At 40.6% G+C, this 17,746-nt stretch overlaps 1 protein-coding gene and 1 long non-coding RNA gene across 10 annotated transcripts in view; one reads left to right on the top strand and one right to left on the bottom strand.

The window, feature by feature from the left end:
• LOC308069305 overlaps positions 1-16,949 on the top strand; it is an 18,529-nt gene extending 1,580 nt beyond the window's left edge. Inside the window, exon 2 of the long non-coding RNA XR_013930340.1 lies at positions 8,620-16,949. This is a non-coding gene — a long non-coding RNA (uncharacterized lncRNA). The remainder of the gene's footprint in view (positions 1-8,619) is intronic.
• STOX1 (storkhead box 1) overlaps positions 1-17,746 on the bottom strand; it is a 20,398-nt gene extending 2,652 nt beyond the window's left edge. Inside the window, exons 1-4 of one of the 9 annotated variants that reach the window (XM_080401308.1) lie at positions 9,868-9,892; positions 5,348-5,548; positions 4,227-4,319; positions 87-2,403 (exon numbers count right to left, since the gene is read on the bottom strand). In XM_080401308.1, coding sequence (XP_080257434.1) covers positions 87-2,403; positions 4,227-4,319; positions 5,348-5,548; positions 9,868-9,877 — 2,621 coding nt within the window. In that variant the 5' untranslated portion in view covers positions 9,878-9,892. Of the gene's footprint in view, positions 1-86; positions 2,876-4,226; positions 8,621-8,800; positions 8,923-9,678; positions 9,783-9,867; positions 9,893-17,669 lie in introns of those variants that run through there. The other 8 variants (XM_080401313.1, XM_080401314.1, XM_080401312.1 and 5 more) reach the window with 8 other exon arrangements.

Raw genomic sequence — 17,746 nt, 5'->3', positions numbered from 1 at the left:
TACAACAACATTTCTGCCTAAATCTGATTGTTAATTTGAATATCTAATAATCTAAACATCTAATATAGTTACATGTGTTTTCTTACCTTGGGGAGTCAATTCCACTGTCTCCTGTAATGCTGTGGTTTTCAGTCCCTTCTGAGTTCTGTCCTGGTATCATAGTACATGCATCCTTCAAAAACAGACGTTTTTTTCCCAGAGGGTTGCTCAGTTCTTTGGCCTGTGAGTGCAAAGCACAGCATGCCACTACTTCTATGTCATAGCTGAAGTCCTGCAAAGCATCAGCATCTGAGTCAGCCTCATTAGTGTGGCAGAAATCTGCTACAGTTGAAGCCTTCGTACATTCAGCAAGGCTAGTTTCTTCTTCCTCTCTGTGACCTATTGCAAGAACCTGACTGCACAAACAACTTTCTTCTGTAAAATCTCTTGGATACTTGTTTGACCCATCTATTGATTCTGCAAAACTAGCACTTTCCTTACATCCATGCTCTCCAGAGTCATGTTTGTTTACAGTTGCGTTGTACTGGGCAGGGTAAGCGTTAGCCATATTACAGTTTTTTAGGGACATAGCTGTTCCCAGCTTTTGCACAGCTTTACTGCAGGCTCTTGATTCTGAAAAAGCATGGCCAGGAGGCAGGTGACAAGGTTCATTGCTTTCAAAATTGTCATCCAGGTGTAATGAGTTACAAGTGTCACCATCATGTGCTTTTTGGTACAGAAGATGGCAGTTACCAGTAAATCCTTCACTTTCAAGCTTTATTGATCCAGAATGGCTGGCACAGTCGTATTTAAATACAAGTTCACTCTTTTTAATGGTCTTTTGTCTGTGTTTCACACCAATTGTTTTTACCGGGTTAATATTGTCTGTATAATTTGAAAGACTGACATTTCGAAATTCATGTGCTGTTTGATCTAATAACTCACATGCAGTGTCAGCTTTGCACCTGCAATACTCATCTTTCAGATGTAACACAAATTTTGCATCTTCCTTGCATACGTCGTTATCTTCAGTGTAGGAGCAAGGAGATTTTTTAACATCCCCAGGATTTTTTTTTACTCTTCTTCTTTCTATGTTTTCTTCAGAAATATTACTCTCCAGAAAGTATTTACTTTTATTATCTATTTGCAAAGTACTGCCTTGCAGGTAACTAAAGTTTTCACTTAAACTGTCTTTCTTTAGTTGGAGGGAAGACCTATTAGCATGGAGTAGCTTGTTTTGCTTAGCTTTCACAGCCTGTGTTTCAGTGGCCAGCTGTTCAGTTTCAAAGTCAAAGGGTTTTGAGGAGTCCGAGGACTGCGGCCTTTGTAAAGCCCTTTCTTGCTTTCGAATCCTGGACTTCAGCTGACTGTTAATTGTACCTCTGTACCCTTTCACATAAAAGTTGTGTCTCCATGACATACCTTGAAAAGGGTTCTTAATTTGTCTTTTATATATGACACAGGATTCCATGGCTACATTGGATGACTGTTGGTTTCTGGTAGGCAGTGAAAGGTTCTCTTCCAGCTTCTCATTTTGTGATGTTAGCTCATGTATGTGAGATTTCCTGTTGCTTCTGCTAATCTGCTTCTCTTTCTTTGATTTGGTTTTCCTCGTGTGTTTTGCTGTTTTACTTTGTGTCTTTTGAATACAATCCTTTGAAAGATGGTTTTGCCTGACTACTGACACTTCAGCCAAGGTACCCTTACTGATATACTTTTTCTGCTCCTCAAACTTCTGCATAAATATTGTGTGTTTAATCAAATTATCAACTGTAAGGGCAGGGTTAATACGCTTGACAATTTCATGCTCAATATCACGTGGAATATTATCTAAATCATCTTCATCCCTGACTGGCCACTCCTTGGGAGGAAACTGGGCTGAAAAAGTCGAGTACTGCTTCTTATGTTTTTCTTTTTTTGAAGTGCTTCTCCAGAAAAGGCCAAAACCAAACCTTCTGCTTTTCAGTTTCTCTTTCACAGATGTCACCGATTTTATGGTGTCCCAGGAATGGTTTTCAGCAGATGTGGAAATGCCTTGAGTTTGAATTGAAAGCTTCAATTCACTGCAGCCTTTTTTACCTCCTCCATTAGGTTCATGGTTCATTGGCTGCTGTTGTCTTTGTTCACAGAGCATACTCTGGTCAGGGAAACAATGGCAGGATCTGTAACGGGATACCGCAGGAATGTTTTCTTTCACTAGGTCTGCATAGTGCTCCATGTTTACCAGGTAAGTGAGAGAAGGTGATGAACAGGAACAGCTGTCCTCCAGTGGGACCCTTCTATTGTCTTCTGTGGCATCATTTGTGATAAAGTATGTGTTGGGAGTCACAATGAAGTATCCTTCTCCCGTATGATAGATTTTCCTTTCTTTAGTTAGAGTGCCAAGGATATTATATAAGATTTTGTGGGAGGGAACTTGAATGCCTACAACAAAGATACAGATATTTCACATCAGGAATAAGTTTTCAAATGAAATGGGAGCTGGCCAAAAAATAACTTACATACAACAGATCTGGAAGCAACAGAACAGGAAATACCCAAAGTATGTAGTTCACAGGATTCCAAAAGAAGTTTGAAACTGACCTGGCAGCTGGAGTTTGAGTAAGGCATACTCAATTTCAACATGAAAGTGTCCAGTATCACCTGACAAAACGCAGGATTTTCTTAATACATCACTACTCTGCTGAGCTCCAAAGCCTGCATGACATCTTGGGGCCAGCACAGGCTGCAGCCCTAAGGCAGGGAGAAGCCCTTCTGGGCCAGCCAGATGAGGGCAGCACAGAAACATCATCCAAACGAGTGCTCTGGTAGGTGAAATCCTGCCGGCGTCTTACAGATCGGTAAAACTCAATCTTTAACTGCCACGGCCATTCCTCACTGATGAGGCAAGTTACCCCTGAGGAAGAAGGTACAGGCTAGTTGTGTTTCTGGTTGTCACTACGGCACTGTTGTGATGGAGCTTAGGATGTTCTCCTTGAAATAAACAAGGATGTTCTCTTTGTGTTTGTCAGGATATGGCATTCATGAGAGAGACCTTTCAGGTACAAACCAAACCATGTGTTGTTCAAAGCATTTCTCTTTTGGCAGGTTATTTAACAGTGCCTTTTATCACTCTCCCTGAAGCTTCTGGTGTAATTTTGTCAGATGACAGTTCCTTACCTCACTGTGACTAGTCTCGGCTACTGTTTTTCCCTTCAAGTGTCACAGTCCCAGAGTCTAGTGATCTGATCTACTGCCCCAGGCTTCTGCTGATCTCCTGCCTAAAGGAATGAAAACTTCCAGCAAGGAGAAAACACAGCAATACACTCTCTCCCTACAAACTTTGGGAGTGCCACTTCTGGCTGACCTAGAAATGCTATCTTGTGGTTGTCTCAGTGCATGTATGAACTATATCACGTTCCTGGTAGGATTCTGGGCCAGTTTATGGGGTTGCATCAAAGTTTTGCCCAGCAGTGAAAATGCCTACCAGATCAACCTGTAACATTTTCAGGGCTGTAAGATTAAGAAGACTCAAAAAAAGGAAGCTCAGTATCAAACAAAGCGATTTCCTGCAGAGGGCCCTAATAAGCCTTTACAAAGTCTCACATGCACACAGACACACACATTTCAATATTGCACATCTAAGGGAAACAGAACGTTTTTCAGATTGAAAAGAAAACACAGCATTTAAGGGAAGTGGCTGCTACCCCATCAGAAGAGAAGGATCACAGCTCATTTAGTGTAAGTAATTTGCTTTCAGGAAGGAAGGGGATGGGATTTGACCAACAAACCTGGATTTCAGGCCAGTTGTATTTTTTAATAGCAAACATCAGATGTAGACTTCTATCCAGTCCCTTTGCTGTCAAAGTCAGCTATTTGCCTGTCTCTTAAAGGAGGGCTCAATTTTTTTTGTGATCTGACACAGTCTATTTTATGCTGTTCCCTATCTGGCACCTAAATACCTCATATCTATGCTTTCCCACCCTCTAGAAAGGGCATACTCTCAACATGCTACTGCACTCAGTTCCCTCTTATTCTGAAGATTTATTAAAATCTGTAAAAAGCATTACAGTCAGGGCAATGTTAGCGACACTCACAAACTGATAAGGAATATGCACATTCATATATTCTACCAGTTGCCTGTTAATTTACATTCTTTCATATTGCCAGCTTTGCCTGTAAACATTCAGTGATCACTTGCCCAATACCAGAACCTCAAGCTTGATGATACAGTCACTTTTTAAAGGAGGGAGAAGTAAATACATTACCTGGATAGTTTTTCACTAACTGCTCCATTAAAGTTTCCTGTGTGACCATCGCATGATCTGCATTCATGTCTGATATGGTACGGCATATTCCTTCTGCCAGAGGAATAGATTGTGACTGTGAGAGGGGATTCATGAGAACAGGGATTCATGAGAACAGGGATTCACATCACCTGAAGACCAGGAGGAAAAGAAAAAAGAAAAAAAAAAGATTGTTTGAATGGAATAGTGTTTTGCTGTGACAGTTTTTCACTGAAAAATCTTGTGTTGCCTTGGAACAAGCACCTTATCCTCAGCTAAGTTTCTTTGGCAAATTACTTGGAAATATTTCTCAGAGAAGGGAAATTGCACTAGCACTTTTCAAGTGCCTTTGTAATAAAGGAAACAGAAGGTTACCTTAAGCACATTAGTTTGTTTGGTATTAAATTCCAGCTTAAACCATCATTTAGCTTAATAAACAGGGAGCTAAGACAAAAGTTATGTCTGATGACTGCTGACTTTTTAGATGACTGTTTACATATGAAACCATGCAGAACCTGTTTTTCTCCAAGTAGTTAATGGAAAAGGTCAACATCCAATAATCTAGGTACAATGTCTTTTCACTGAGTCTCAGAATGCAGGGGAGGGGAGGAAAGACCAGCAACAAACTTTGTCCCTTGTCTAGCACTTAAATTTAAATAGAAATGGTAAAAATTCCATTTTTAGACTGGGCTTTAGAACTAGAGATTATCTACTAGATTGGGCAGAGGGCAAAAACTCTTGTTACAGCTGCATGCATTTTTTAGGCTACCATCACCATTTCCCCTGGTGAGAGATACTAACATTGTCCCTGTTATGCATGATGAAAATAGAAGCTCAGAGGGGCTGAGAGTGTGGTCCAGGTTCCTCAGTAACTCTACAGCCCCAGCGCAGGGGGCTGAAAAGGGTCTTAGTCCTTCACCTCAACTCCTCCATCCATAAAACACAAAAATAAACACTGCTCTCTCTCCCCTTCCCAAGACAGCAAGGCCAGTAAGAGGAAGCCCAGCAAGTACTTCTGACGTGGTACCAGTGAATGATGTAGGAAAACCTGAAATAAGTATTTTCCCTGAAAGTGGATGACAAAGCACAAAGCAGGGACTCACCTGAGGTCTCTGCGTACAATAAGACAATGACCGCATACACCTTCTCAGAGAAAAAAAACCTTTCTTCTTTCTTTTTGCTTAGACTGATGGTCTGTTCCCACTGCCTGGTGGTGTTTTGTGATTCCTTGTTCAGTGTAGCCACAAAGCCCCTGGGTATCCTCAGTGCCAGAGCAGGCAGAAGGCAGCTGGGACTCCTGGTTACTTCACAAGGCAAAACCTAGTGTTAAATGCTAACAGTAATTTTCCCCCAAGTAAGAAGTGACATTTTAGATTATGTGATATTCGCGTTTAACTAAACTGCAATTGGATAATCTGTTGGATGACTCTGTAACCTGATATTTATCGTTTAGGTAGAAAACTGCAATACAAACATTTATCTGAGTGAATGAATTAAGCAACAGCACTTTGAAGAGCTTAAATTGCTCTTGACCTTTGTTTTACAACTCCTGCTATGTTCAACAAAAAGCACTCAGAAAAAAAATCCTGGCATACAGTTTCCTCAGTGATGTTGCTAGGATACTCCTTGCAGGTGCAGAAACCATTGCAAGCTTTCTTTTTGTATGGGAAAAGACCATCAGCATTTAGTAATAACTCTTGCAAACAGTTTGCTGTCTAAAGTCTCTGCTGTGCCACTACCAGTTTTACCATTTACTCCTGCAGAGCACCAAACTGCTAAGGAGTAAAACACCAAGAATAATCAAAATGTTTTAATTATCTTTGTTATTATTATTCTTCTCTTGCTTTCATTGTCTGCATCTGTCTCACAGCCTCAAATCCCATGTCTCCATTTGGGGAAGGCCCTTTCAGAATAATATTTTAAGCAAAGCATTAAGCAAAAGCTAGCTTGATCCTGAAGGGAAAAAAACCAACAACACTAAAATCGTATTCAAACACAAGTCTGTTTAAAATTATCATTGCAGATAACAATGCCAGAGTGTGTGCATGCTAGCAACATGAATATTAGATACCATTCCCTCCTGACTTTGAAATAAAATCTGAAATAGTGAAAGCAAGAATTAGATAATTGGCAACCTTGATAAGCAATGTGGGAAAAAGCCCAGGCAGCACCCTACAGGTGTCTATCAATTTCTTATTAAAATTTTTTTTATTTACATTCCATAGCTAAATAACTGATGCAGTAGTGCTTTGGATATTCTCCTAATTTTGATAGAAATACATAAAAGCTGCATCCCTTAGATTTGCACAGGGAGCAGTCTTAAGGATTTCTGCAAACTGTCTCATAGGCCTGATGCAAAATCACCAAGATGCTGTGCTTGTTAAAGCTCTTTGGTATCTGTCCCTTAACAGCTCAAAAAAGACTGCAAAATCCCCTGCCCCCTTCCCTATTCTACGTAAATCGTCTGATGAGAATCATCTTCCTGGTTTCCTCATAGTTTTTAGGAAGGACTTGTTTATGCCTATGTGCAGGGTACCTGTCAGAAGTCATGGAACTCCAGCTAATCCTCTTGATTGTTTAAATACAGCACAGTTCCCATTTCACACTCTGCAGCTCTTGCGGAATCATATTTACCAATGCCAATCTAGGCAGCTTGCCAGTACTCACGTATTATTATCCCCAATGCCAATCTAGGCATCCTGCCAGTACTCCTGTATTATTATCCTTCAGTTTGGTTTACCTATCTATTCAAACTGCTCATTACCTGGACACCTGAAACCCCAGAATACCCTTTTGGAGCACCTGTCAGTCACAGTGTGGGGAAGTCATCTGTAATGTGAGCATCAGATAATAAAACAGCACACAGTAAAGCCTCTGGGTATTCTTGACTAGTACAAAGTGATTTCTTGTTCCATCTCTGTAATGTGAACTTTATCATTTTTCACTGAGTTGTTTAACAATTGCAGAATTTTTGTACCTTCTGGCTCTAAGAAAAATCACATACAATAAAAGTTTTGTCCAGGTAAAAATCTGGCTAGTTCTGGGGAAGTGAACAGAGGCATTTTATTACAATAGCACTCCATTTACTTCTTAAAAATTTGGGTAATCACTTTATATAACAATAAAGGGTTAACAATAAATTAATTCCAGGGAAGAAAAACACAAATGCAAATCAAGAATAAACTCCCTTATATGATTCCACTTAAATCTGTAGAGACAGAGAAGACACAGCATGTGGAAACAAGATTCACTTGTCTGTTTTGTAGATGGAAAGATCTATCTTGGAATTGCTTTTTATGCTTATTAAGCTGAACATAGAAAAGATCCCACAGGTCCTGTGGCTCTTTGCATGAGAGCCCTGGCACATTTGATGTACTTCACTTTTTGCAGAAATGCACCAGGAAAGCCATATGGCAGTAGTTGGGCTAGTACTGCAAGGCTTCTGCTTTCTATAGACTCGAGCACATCGTGTTGGCATTTTATAGCAAAAATTACATTTCATAATTACGGATGAAACATTTTAAGGAACAAAAAGTTAACAAGATCCTCATATCAAGTTGGGAACTGTAGTAAAACACTTTTTGAACATTAATGAAGATTTTATGAGATGTTTCCTTGCTAAAGAATGAATATGCTATATAGCTTACAAATACAGAATTAAGATCATTAAAACATTTTCAGTTTTAAGTATATAACAGGGAAGCTTTATTTTGGCACAAATATTGCATACTAGATCCTGTTTTCAGAAACATCCTTTTACTAAAGCAAAGAGTAAACAGTTCAATTGCGTTAAAACTGTCAAATCTCGTAACATGTTTAAATCTGTTACTGAAACAAAAGCTGTCAGGAACAGCAAACAGTATCTTTCTGTTGTTTATTTCGTACAGCACTCAAAGAGAGAAATGAAACAATTAAGTGTCCGTGAAGGTCACTGACACTTCTTCAGTTAACATTAAAGAAGAAGCTACAAACACACCAACATGTCAGATTTCTGTCCCTACTGATTCCTGCCAGAACAGACACTTCCGGATCAGGACAATTAGGCAAATAACGTCCTCCATTTGAACTCAGTTGCTGGTTCTGGTTGGTTTTTTTTGTTTGTCTGGGTTTTCTTGGCTTTTGGGTGGTTTTGTTTGTTTTGTTTGGGGTTTGTTGGGTTTTTTTTACAAACAGAGGATGATGCCATGGAACTTGTAAAAAAATAAACCCCAACAAAACCCACTTTTTCTGCCTTCCCAACAATATTCAAAAGTCTAGTCCCAACTGCAAGTGTTATGAACTTCTAGAAATATGACCTGTAAAGGCTTTCTGATGTTCCTAGCCAAGAGCCATTAAATCCTTACTCTAATCTTAGGGCTCTCTTTTCTTTCATTAGCAATAAAAAAACCCATTACAGGCAGATATAGTAAAAACAAAGCATGATTCGAGAAGAAAGGCAAGAGCTCTCTTCTGCAATCTTGGTCCAAGCCCCCAGATAGGAACAAGTTACACAGCAGACAGCAGCACGTTCAGTGTGGTAGTTTTCCTTAAGCCAAGCACAGTGGGAAAGTTTTTACCATTTACTGATCATCGGAGAGATCAACCTTTTCAACACTTAGTGAGGGCACTGACTTGTCCACTTGAATGCTCCACATACATCTTGGGAGGAGGTTTCAAGCTCCAAAGATCCTGACTGAACACATGAGCAAGCACGCAGCAGACTGTTTAAAAGAAACGAGCACTTCTGTTTGCTTGAAGATTAGCAGGCAAGATGTCCAGTGGAGATCTGTGTTTCACCTCCAACGGCTGGCAAAGCAGCCAACAAGCAAAAACATATAAACACACCTGCCTTGGGGCATTCCTGCTGCTCACTGCATAGCTGGCAGAGAAATTGAACTATAAGCAAAAGCACTCAAGATAATTTTTTTTCACATACTTTTAGCATACTGATAACTTTTAAGTCAATTCACATATGGCACTGAACACAACCAGCACAGCTGAGAGCAAGGAATATCATCTTTAGTCATTGCAGCATTCAGTCAGGCTTGATCGTGAAAGACAGATTGATTCAAAAGCTTCATTGCAGGGAAATGAAAAGAACACAAAATGAAACAGTCCCAGGCAAGTTGCAAAACTTCAATGACTAGCCCATGGAGCCAAACAACAGAACAAGAATAAACAAGTCACAGGCAACATCTCTGGCACCTTTCACTGTCTGCAGGTGCTGCCATCCACCGCTACTGGAATTCGACACAAATATGTCTTTTCCACTTGGCCTGGTCCAAAAAAGTCACTTCACAACCCTGGCATTTCTCCACTGAAACAGACCTGCCTTTTCCTTGCTCCCGGCCTTGTCCTCTCTTCTGCAATAAATCTCAGACCATCCAAACAGCTCTTTAATGTCAAACCTTTGTTCTAAGCAGAAAGCGTTACTGGGTGTCAGTTAGGTACTTACCTATACAGCAAAAGACTTATATAAAACCATCATGCAGTTGTGTGTTCCTGTGCCTGTTCAGCTAAAGGTCAGCTCCAACTGCTGCAATATTCCCAGGGCTGACTTCTCTGCCTGGAAATGTGCTGTCACACAAAAGGCAGTCACAAAAAGTACACAATATAAAGCTACAGTTATGGGAGTAAGATATACCTGTGGTCATGCCTCAGACCTCCCCAGAATGGACCAAAATTCACCTCTTCGCACACTCCTTACCTTCAGCTCACATTTACCCCAGCCACAGAAAGTCATGTGCTAGTCTTTCAGAGGAACACCACCCACAGAGCTATTCAAAAGAAAACATAGCCCCCTGCAGAGGGTTTCCAGTAAACCATGAATCAGAGGACACATGACAGCTATTATGTCCAACTCACTCCCAGGCAACACTTAGCTAAATCCCACCCACCACAGAGGCAGCTGTCAGAGAGCTTGGCAAGCTGCAGCTTCCCTCAGACCCAGACCCTGGCTTGCAGCATGGACAGGAACCACCACCACACATTGAGGTGGACTGAAGCAAGCCTCAGATTCTGTTTCAGGACATAGCTCACTGCAAGGAGTTTTTTTTTCATTCAGCTGAGAACAAAGCTTTGATGGTATATAGGCAACTTCACACCTGCCTGAGCATCTCGTGATGTTGATGGATGTGCACTGCCACTTTTCCCTCCACTGTCCCTAAATGGATGTTCAACTTTAAAGATGTTCCCTATGCTAGAAAATAAATTTCTGCACCCTTTCATTGGGCTGGAATTTAAGGCATGTGGAAAAAGAAAACAAAAGCAACAACAAAAAAGTTTAGAAATGAAAAGCAGCATCCTTACCACCACAAGAGGTCTCAGAGGAGTTTGGATACTGCAGACTAAACAGCACCTAGCTTGGACTTGAGGACGTTACCCTGCAGTTCCCATATCTTTCTGCATGGGTTTGGCGCTATTAAACACCCTTTTCATGTTTCAGTTCATCTAAATTTCATCCAAAAGGAAGTGATAGAGGATAAACAGAGCAACTGAGCACCTCCACTGTATTACAGAAGAGTCAAAAGCCAGTTTAGCAGAGCCTTTATTGTGAAAACACTGGGTTGTTGGATGTCACAGACTGAGGTGCGGCCTCCAATGGAAATGAGATATATGCAGGTGCCTGCAGAATGTTGAAAAATGTAGGAGAATTATTGCAGGGGGAAAAGTAAATGATGCAGTCCATGAAGTACCTAAGCAAGTGATCTGAATGACAGGCTAGGATTGCTGAATATTTTCTTGGGAACAAGGGAAATATATCATCATTTCAATGGACTTTGCAACCTTGGAAACTCAGCATATAACTGGCCATAGCCCACAAAAGAGAAATCCAGTACCTGGGGGAAAAAAAATTGCTAAAAGACAAAAAGCAAAGCGCAATTTTTTTATTATTTTTTTTTTTAGAAAAGCAGAATAAAGTTCACAGAGGTTCAGTTTATTTCAGTTTTTCAAACAGACAGTGGTGTTTCAGCTTTCAAAACAGACTGAGTTTGCTAAACAAACAGCAATTGCAGTTTAAGTTGTTTCATTGCTCAAAGATCTCTCTGCTTCAGTACAAATCAGGCTGCTTACAGGGAAGCTGTGCACCACCAACAGTGAATGGAACATGAATCACTGCTGATGCATCAGTATAAGATAAAGTATACTAGGGGGAAAAAGGAATAATTAATATATGATGTGAAACATTTTAAGGGCTTCACTGTATTCTCACCAATGAGGGTGGTTTGTTAGCAGTTTGAGTCACGTTAATGACACACACTACTAGCATCTCTTTACTTCAGTTCTCTCAGGAGTGTTTTTATAAAATAGTAAGGAATTAGCAGAGTGACTCTGGATAGATGCTGTTTTAGAAATGCAGATATCTACATATCTCTGATCTGTTGTTTTAAAAAAAACCCAAAACAGATACCAAGAAAAATCTTGTGCAAGTACCACAGCAATTTTACCAGGTTAAAGAAAACCGTGCTGTCACCAGCCTCAGCTTCTCTGTATACATCGTGCTTCATTCAGCAAATTTTTAACTCATGGTTGTATAACCAAAAGATCACTAAAGCTCTCTTAAGTATGAAACAAGAAACAAAGTTGTCTGAACAAAGCCACTCACCTCTTTCTGCTGATACTTTTAATCAATTTTTATTTGGTATTGAATGAAAGCAAGCCTTTTAACAAGGCTCCTCAGTATTGAAGAGGCTTATATTACTCAAACAGCAATGAAGGCCAAGAGTGTCCTTGGCTGTATTGATAGGAGCAGAGCCAGTAGATCAAAGAAAATTATTATCCACCTCTACATGGTGCTTGTTAAAACTAAATCTAGTTTGGGGCTCCTCATATAGAAAAGACATCTATAAATGGGAGCAAGTTCAACAGAGGGTCACCAAGGTGGTCAGAGCTGGAACACTTGTCCTGTGAGCCAAGGCTGAGGGAACAGGTCTTGTTGAACCTGGAGAAGAAATAGCTTTGGGGAGACCTGACAGCAGCCCCTTAGGAAGATGGGGCCAGGCTCTGCACAGCAGTGTGTGGTGAGAGGATGAGAGGTTAACAGCCATCAGCTGGAACAGGAGAGGTTCAGACTGGCTGTAAGGAAAACCTTTTTGCCTTTAAGGACAGGACAGCAGTGGAACAGGTTGTCCGTAGTGGTTGTGCAGTCTTCAGTCTTGGGCAATTTCCAAGATATGACTGAAAAAAGCCCAGAGCAACCTGGTCTGACCCCATAGCTGACCCTGCTTTGAGTAGGATGTAGGATAGGCTCCCAGGAATAAGAGTAGTTCTGTCATCTGGTTTAGTTGGATGCAGGTACTTGTGCCTCCCACAGCCACTCTCACCCCCCACATTGACCACCTTGCTTTCCGTAACCCAATGCAATGGCCCTTTTGACCTCCACCAGCTGTGGAAGTTTTCTTGGGTTACACCAAATTAAAGAAAAAAGGTTACACTTATATCATGTTAATAAGACCATACAAAACAGTGTCCATATGGTAAAAGGACTGGTTTTCTCTTCAATATTCAAATAAATAGCTACTGGTTTTGTAACATTTTTTTCATAACTGAATTCTACCTGTACAGGCTTGTTGTTAGAACTAGTGCTCTCCACAGTGATGGAGTGGACATGTCCTAAAGCAGTAAAGAAAAGCTAAAGCTAGCCTTGAAGTCTCTGATTTTGAAATCATATCAATCACCATAGCGGAAGCACTACTAATTAATGCAATTTAGTTAATTAACTTCATCATATTAACACAAACTGTTGTCTTTTCTGACTGACACAGAGAAAAAATTAGCCCTGTTCAAATTACCCTCATCTGAAAAGAGCATTAAGGCAGTTAAGAGCTGCTGTTCAGGATTCAGGGTGCAAGAATTCAAAACACTGAGGATAGCACAGCTTAGCCTGTTTTCTTCAATTTTGTTTTCTCACTCAAAAGACAGAAGCAAGAGCTTCTTCTGCCGAAAATCTTTAGCACTAAGAAATACACAATACATACCAAATTCTTCACAACTGATCTTGTTAGAGGTTATTTTAAGAAAAATTCAGAGGAAACTAAAGTGAATGAAGCTTATTATAAAAAAATTATACACTCCCGTTCAGTGGTACTTGTTAAGCAGTGGGACTAGACAAAACTTGCTGAGACAGTGAAAAAATTTGCATGCACACACACTTGCGGACGGACTACACCTTTCATGTAATTCCATCCAAGCAGATCTGGTAAACGCATCAGGTTTTTGAAGAATGTTACAGTACTTTGTACCTTGCTGCTGTGAGTTCAGTCAGTAGTTTGAATATAGCATTTGGGTTTAGTGCAATACATATTCAACTGAGAAAAGGCTCTTATAATACAGGATTAATACCTTAGAAAGAATTTGATATGGAAATTAATGAAACATGCAGGGATATCACCTCACCTGAAATCAGTGGCAAGGGCTGAATGCCAGAATTAGGTGCTAAACGTTATGAAATAACGTTTACATAGCCATTTGCATAGAGAGAATTAAATCATAAGCAAATAATAGCAAGGTAGATAAAAAGTTGTCCTTCAAGGAGTGCACAAATGTTTTCTTCCTTTTTTCCTCCTGAAAATGTATCAACAGAGTCACCACTGGAACAACTGTGATAACCAGGAAAACCCAATTACAACAGAATATGCAAGTTAGTAAGTTCAGAATCAGATACCTTACTGAAAATAACTTTAAAAGTAATGTTTGAGAGTAAACTGGTTTTTTAAAAACTCATTTAAACCCTTCTTCATGTTCTGGCAGCCTATACACAGCAGTGCAAAATAAAGCACCATATTAGGTCAGGCACTCTTTTCAGGCCTGAGGAAAACAAAAAGGAAAGAACTCTTAAATAATCCTGACCAGTCCAGTATGAAGTATGACCACATACTGTGAGTTACACTTCACAGAAGCCAGCACCATTGAAGTACAAAATTATTCTCCTTTGACTTGCAAACCTAGATCCCTGTTTGTGAGGCAGGATGAAAGACACTGGAAGAAAGGGACTCCAAAAGAAAGGAATCCCATGAAGCACATCCCCAGCCTCTTGCTGAGCTGCCATCCTCATTAAGATTGTGTGTTCCTGTGTGTCATTACAGAGTGCCTGACAAACAACATCCACTCCCGAGTAGGCAAAACTACCTTTTGTAGGCAAAACAGGAATCGGCTACTCAGAAGGCCATAATTTCATCTGTAGCTTCACTAAACACAGAGTGCAAGGATGCTGATGCTGACATTAATTGTTGTGAACAAATTTAAATTATTCAAATGAAAATAAATCTATCCTAAAAACTTGTCAGGTCCATTTTGGAAGAGAATTTGACGCTCATTTTAAGCAAGGTTGAGAATTGCTAAGAAATTGAGAATACTCAAGTTCTCAGTTATAGATGGACTCCAGGTGTACCAGTTCCACAGGTGGCACTTCAGAACTGTTGCTGAAAGCTGGCACAAACATGCAGAGAAGCTCAGCATGTGTAGGACCTTCACAGTGATGCTACTTGTGCCTGCATAGCCATGTGTCAGCACTGCAGAGGTCACTAAATAAGTGATTTATTATAAAAATAACTTTATTAATAAACAAACACTTTGGACTCATCACACAGGAACAAACATAGTTCCCCAAAATGCCCTCACCTCCTTTGGAAGGTAATTACAGCCCATAAATACAACAGAAGTTTTACTCCTTACTCCACAAGCTGTTGCTGAACATTTTTCAGGAGATGCAATTCCACCCCTCTCCTATCACAGGGATTCTGTCTGAATATCATATTAGCATTAGTCCCCCCACTCCCAATCAAGGAGCTTCAGAGACCATCTCCGCCCATTTTTTAGCTCCTTTTCAGTGCTTCTCCCTAAATTCTGGGAGACTCACACAAGAGAGAGATGTGAGGAGCTGAACCTATCAGATTACTCCACCAAATGCACAAACAACAAGAACACAAAACAAATCCTTGTCTCATCTCATTCCAGTTTGGTCAATACCTCCAGCAAAAAAGGATAAAACTGAACACTTCACAGAAAAGCGTACTGTCCTTTCAATGCCACTCTTCAATAGAATATTTTCCAAGTGAGATAAATTTCCAGCCTGCAGTACGGACTTAAAGGCTCAGCAGAGCCCAAAAAACAGAGTGCTCTTTGAGAGAGGTGATCATATTACGTGACCACAGAAAAGGCAAAGTCTGCATGCCAGTCCCAGCCTCAGCCTAACTGGAAACTGCAGGGCTTTCCTAGCTTTCCTGGTGAATAATTTGTAGCCCTGCAACAGAGAAGCTGAATCCAGCCTCTAAAGGTTAAGCAACCTTACGAACCACATAAAGGGAGTCACAAAAAGGGAGTCAGGCAGTTCAGGCACATGCTAAACGCTGCTGTCGAGAGAAGGCAGGCTGGGACAACAGAAACAAGCTGGTTATGATCAAGGACAACAAGCAAGCAGCTACTGAGATGCATTCTCCTGGACTGTCGCTTCAGTTTTTCTCTTCAAAGGCTCTGGAGGACAGTGCCCTCAAACTGAGTATTTCCAACTGTATCTAATCTCAGTTCAGAGTCCCCTACTCCTCTCCCAGCACCCACCCTGCATGCATTCCCTGGGGCTGTACAGGAAAGGTGGAAGAGAGCAGTTTGCCCCTCGTTTGGGGAATAATTGACTGAGTAACTCAGCTGAGCACTGGAGATGGTCCCACAGAGAGAGATGTTAGCATTTTGACAGAGACTGCTCAGTTATCAGATAAAAAGCTTTTTTTAAACTAGCCCCTACTTTACCCTCTGAGGGAGATTTTAATTGTCATGATTTTCCCTTCCTCTTCCACTCCACCTCGCCAAGGGGAATGTAACAGCTCCTACCCAGTCCTGGGTGTACCATGCAAACCAGAGCTGGGATCCCTATCAGAAGGGAAGAGGGAGACATTTTGGATTTTAACTGGGAATAAATACAGCAGGACAGTTTGTGATTCTTTATAAGCTTTTGGGACTGTATTTTCCCTTCATTTGATTAATCTTCCAGTGCCTGATATCAGTCAAGGTGTAGTCTAATCTGTAAAGTCAGGATGTCCAACTCCCCAGTGTTTCTTTAGGACAAACCTCATTTGAACTGCTGGGATAAAGAGTAACACCAAAATCTGTGGGACCACAGTGTCTTCTGAGGATGAACAATAGCCAGGAAAGCTCCTTGAGATATAGCATTGCGGAGGACTTCTGAGTGCTGAGGGCTTTAAAATCAGCATGCAACAGAGACTGGAGCATGCCAAGACAGTAGTATAATTCTTCACTGAAATGCGACTTGGCAAAATCAGTGCTCAGTGCTGCATACCCATTGCTTCCCACTTGCTGTCCAGCGAACAAGTGGTTGTGGATTCAAAAGGTAAAAACTCAATATGGTTAGCTGATTTTTCTCACGAGTCTGAAAACTCAGTCTTGACGCTTTTCATGTGCTGCAGCCAAGGACAAAGATGCTGCAGGACAAGTGATTCCCACCACTGACGCCTGGTGCCCCCAGGTATCTGTGAAAATTCACCAAACACTGCTGGAGTTTGCAGACACTGCTGTTGCTATGTGCTACAGGAAGCGCTTCCTAAGAACCACTTAGGACATTGCTTGGTTCCCAACATCCCAGCCTTTAGTCACAAAGCATGAGAAATCCAAGTGGCTTGAATTTCACGTTTTTGCAAACAGTAATATGAGAGCAGGTAGAAAAAAAAAAAAGAAAAAAGCAGTCAAATCTCTCTCTACATAAAGACAGCAAATGGGATACCAATTTCTTCATTTTAAAATATTGTTAATTCCTTTAAAAAACAAACCCCATGAAACTCTTGTCCCTTGCATTTGTCTAACATCACTTGCTCTTCTAGAGCAAAATACACAAGAGGAATGGGAAAAAAAGTCTTCCAGAGCAGAAAACGGTCATTCTGATGACTGATGGAAAAGAAAGTACAGAATACATAAATTTTAACCACAAAATTACCTTTAAAGACACTCATATTGTCAATTTGTTTCAGTTAAGCTTTCAGAAATGGAAGTAAAACCATGAAAACAGCGCTGTAACATCAATTGTCTGAAAAAGTGAAATTCACAAAGAGAAGATTTTCAAAGTCATTCGATTAAAGAAACTGAGAGAACTCTTGTTAGAAACCCCTTTGGGTGTTACTGCTGCAAGAGACGAGATGACAGGGGAAATTACCTAATTCGTTTACCAAAGTAATTTACATTTGGATACAACCAGCCACACTATGCATCAGAAAAGAGGTTATTGGGAAGCAAGGAGATAAAAAACAAAGGAATCAAGGACTGTCTCTAAATCATGCCCCCCCCCCCCCCCCCCCCGGAGACCCACAAGTAACATAGCAATATTCACCAGTGATACAGAATGTAACTATAGTAAGAGAGAACCATTCCCAACACTCCTAGAAATTACTGCTTTTTACATGGAGACCAGCAAGTAAAACACTGTTCTTTGTAACACCTCACCTGGATTAAGAGTTGAGATGTCAGCAGACTACTTGTGATTAAGGAAGATGAACTCACACTGCAGGAGATGTTACCCC

Source organism: Falco punctatus, assembly GCF_963210335.1.
Source record: "Falco punctatus genome assembly, chromosome: 9".
Taxonomy (NCBI): domain Eukaryota; kingdom Metazoa; phylum Chordata; class Aves; order Falconiformes; family Falconidae; genus Falco; species Falco punctatus.
This window is presented reverse-complemented; position numbering and strand designations above follow the sequence as displayed.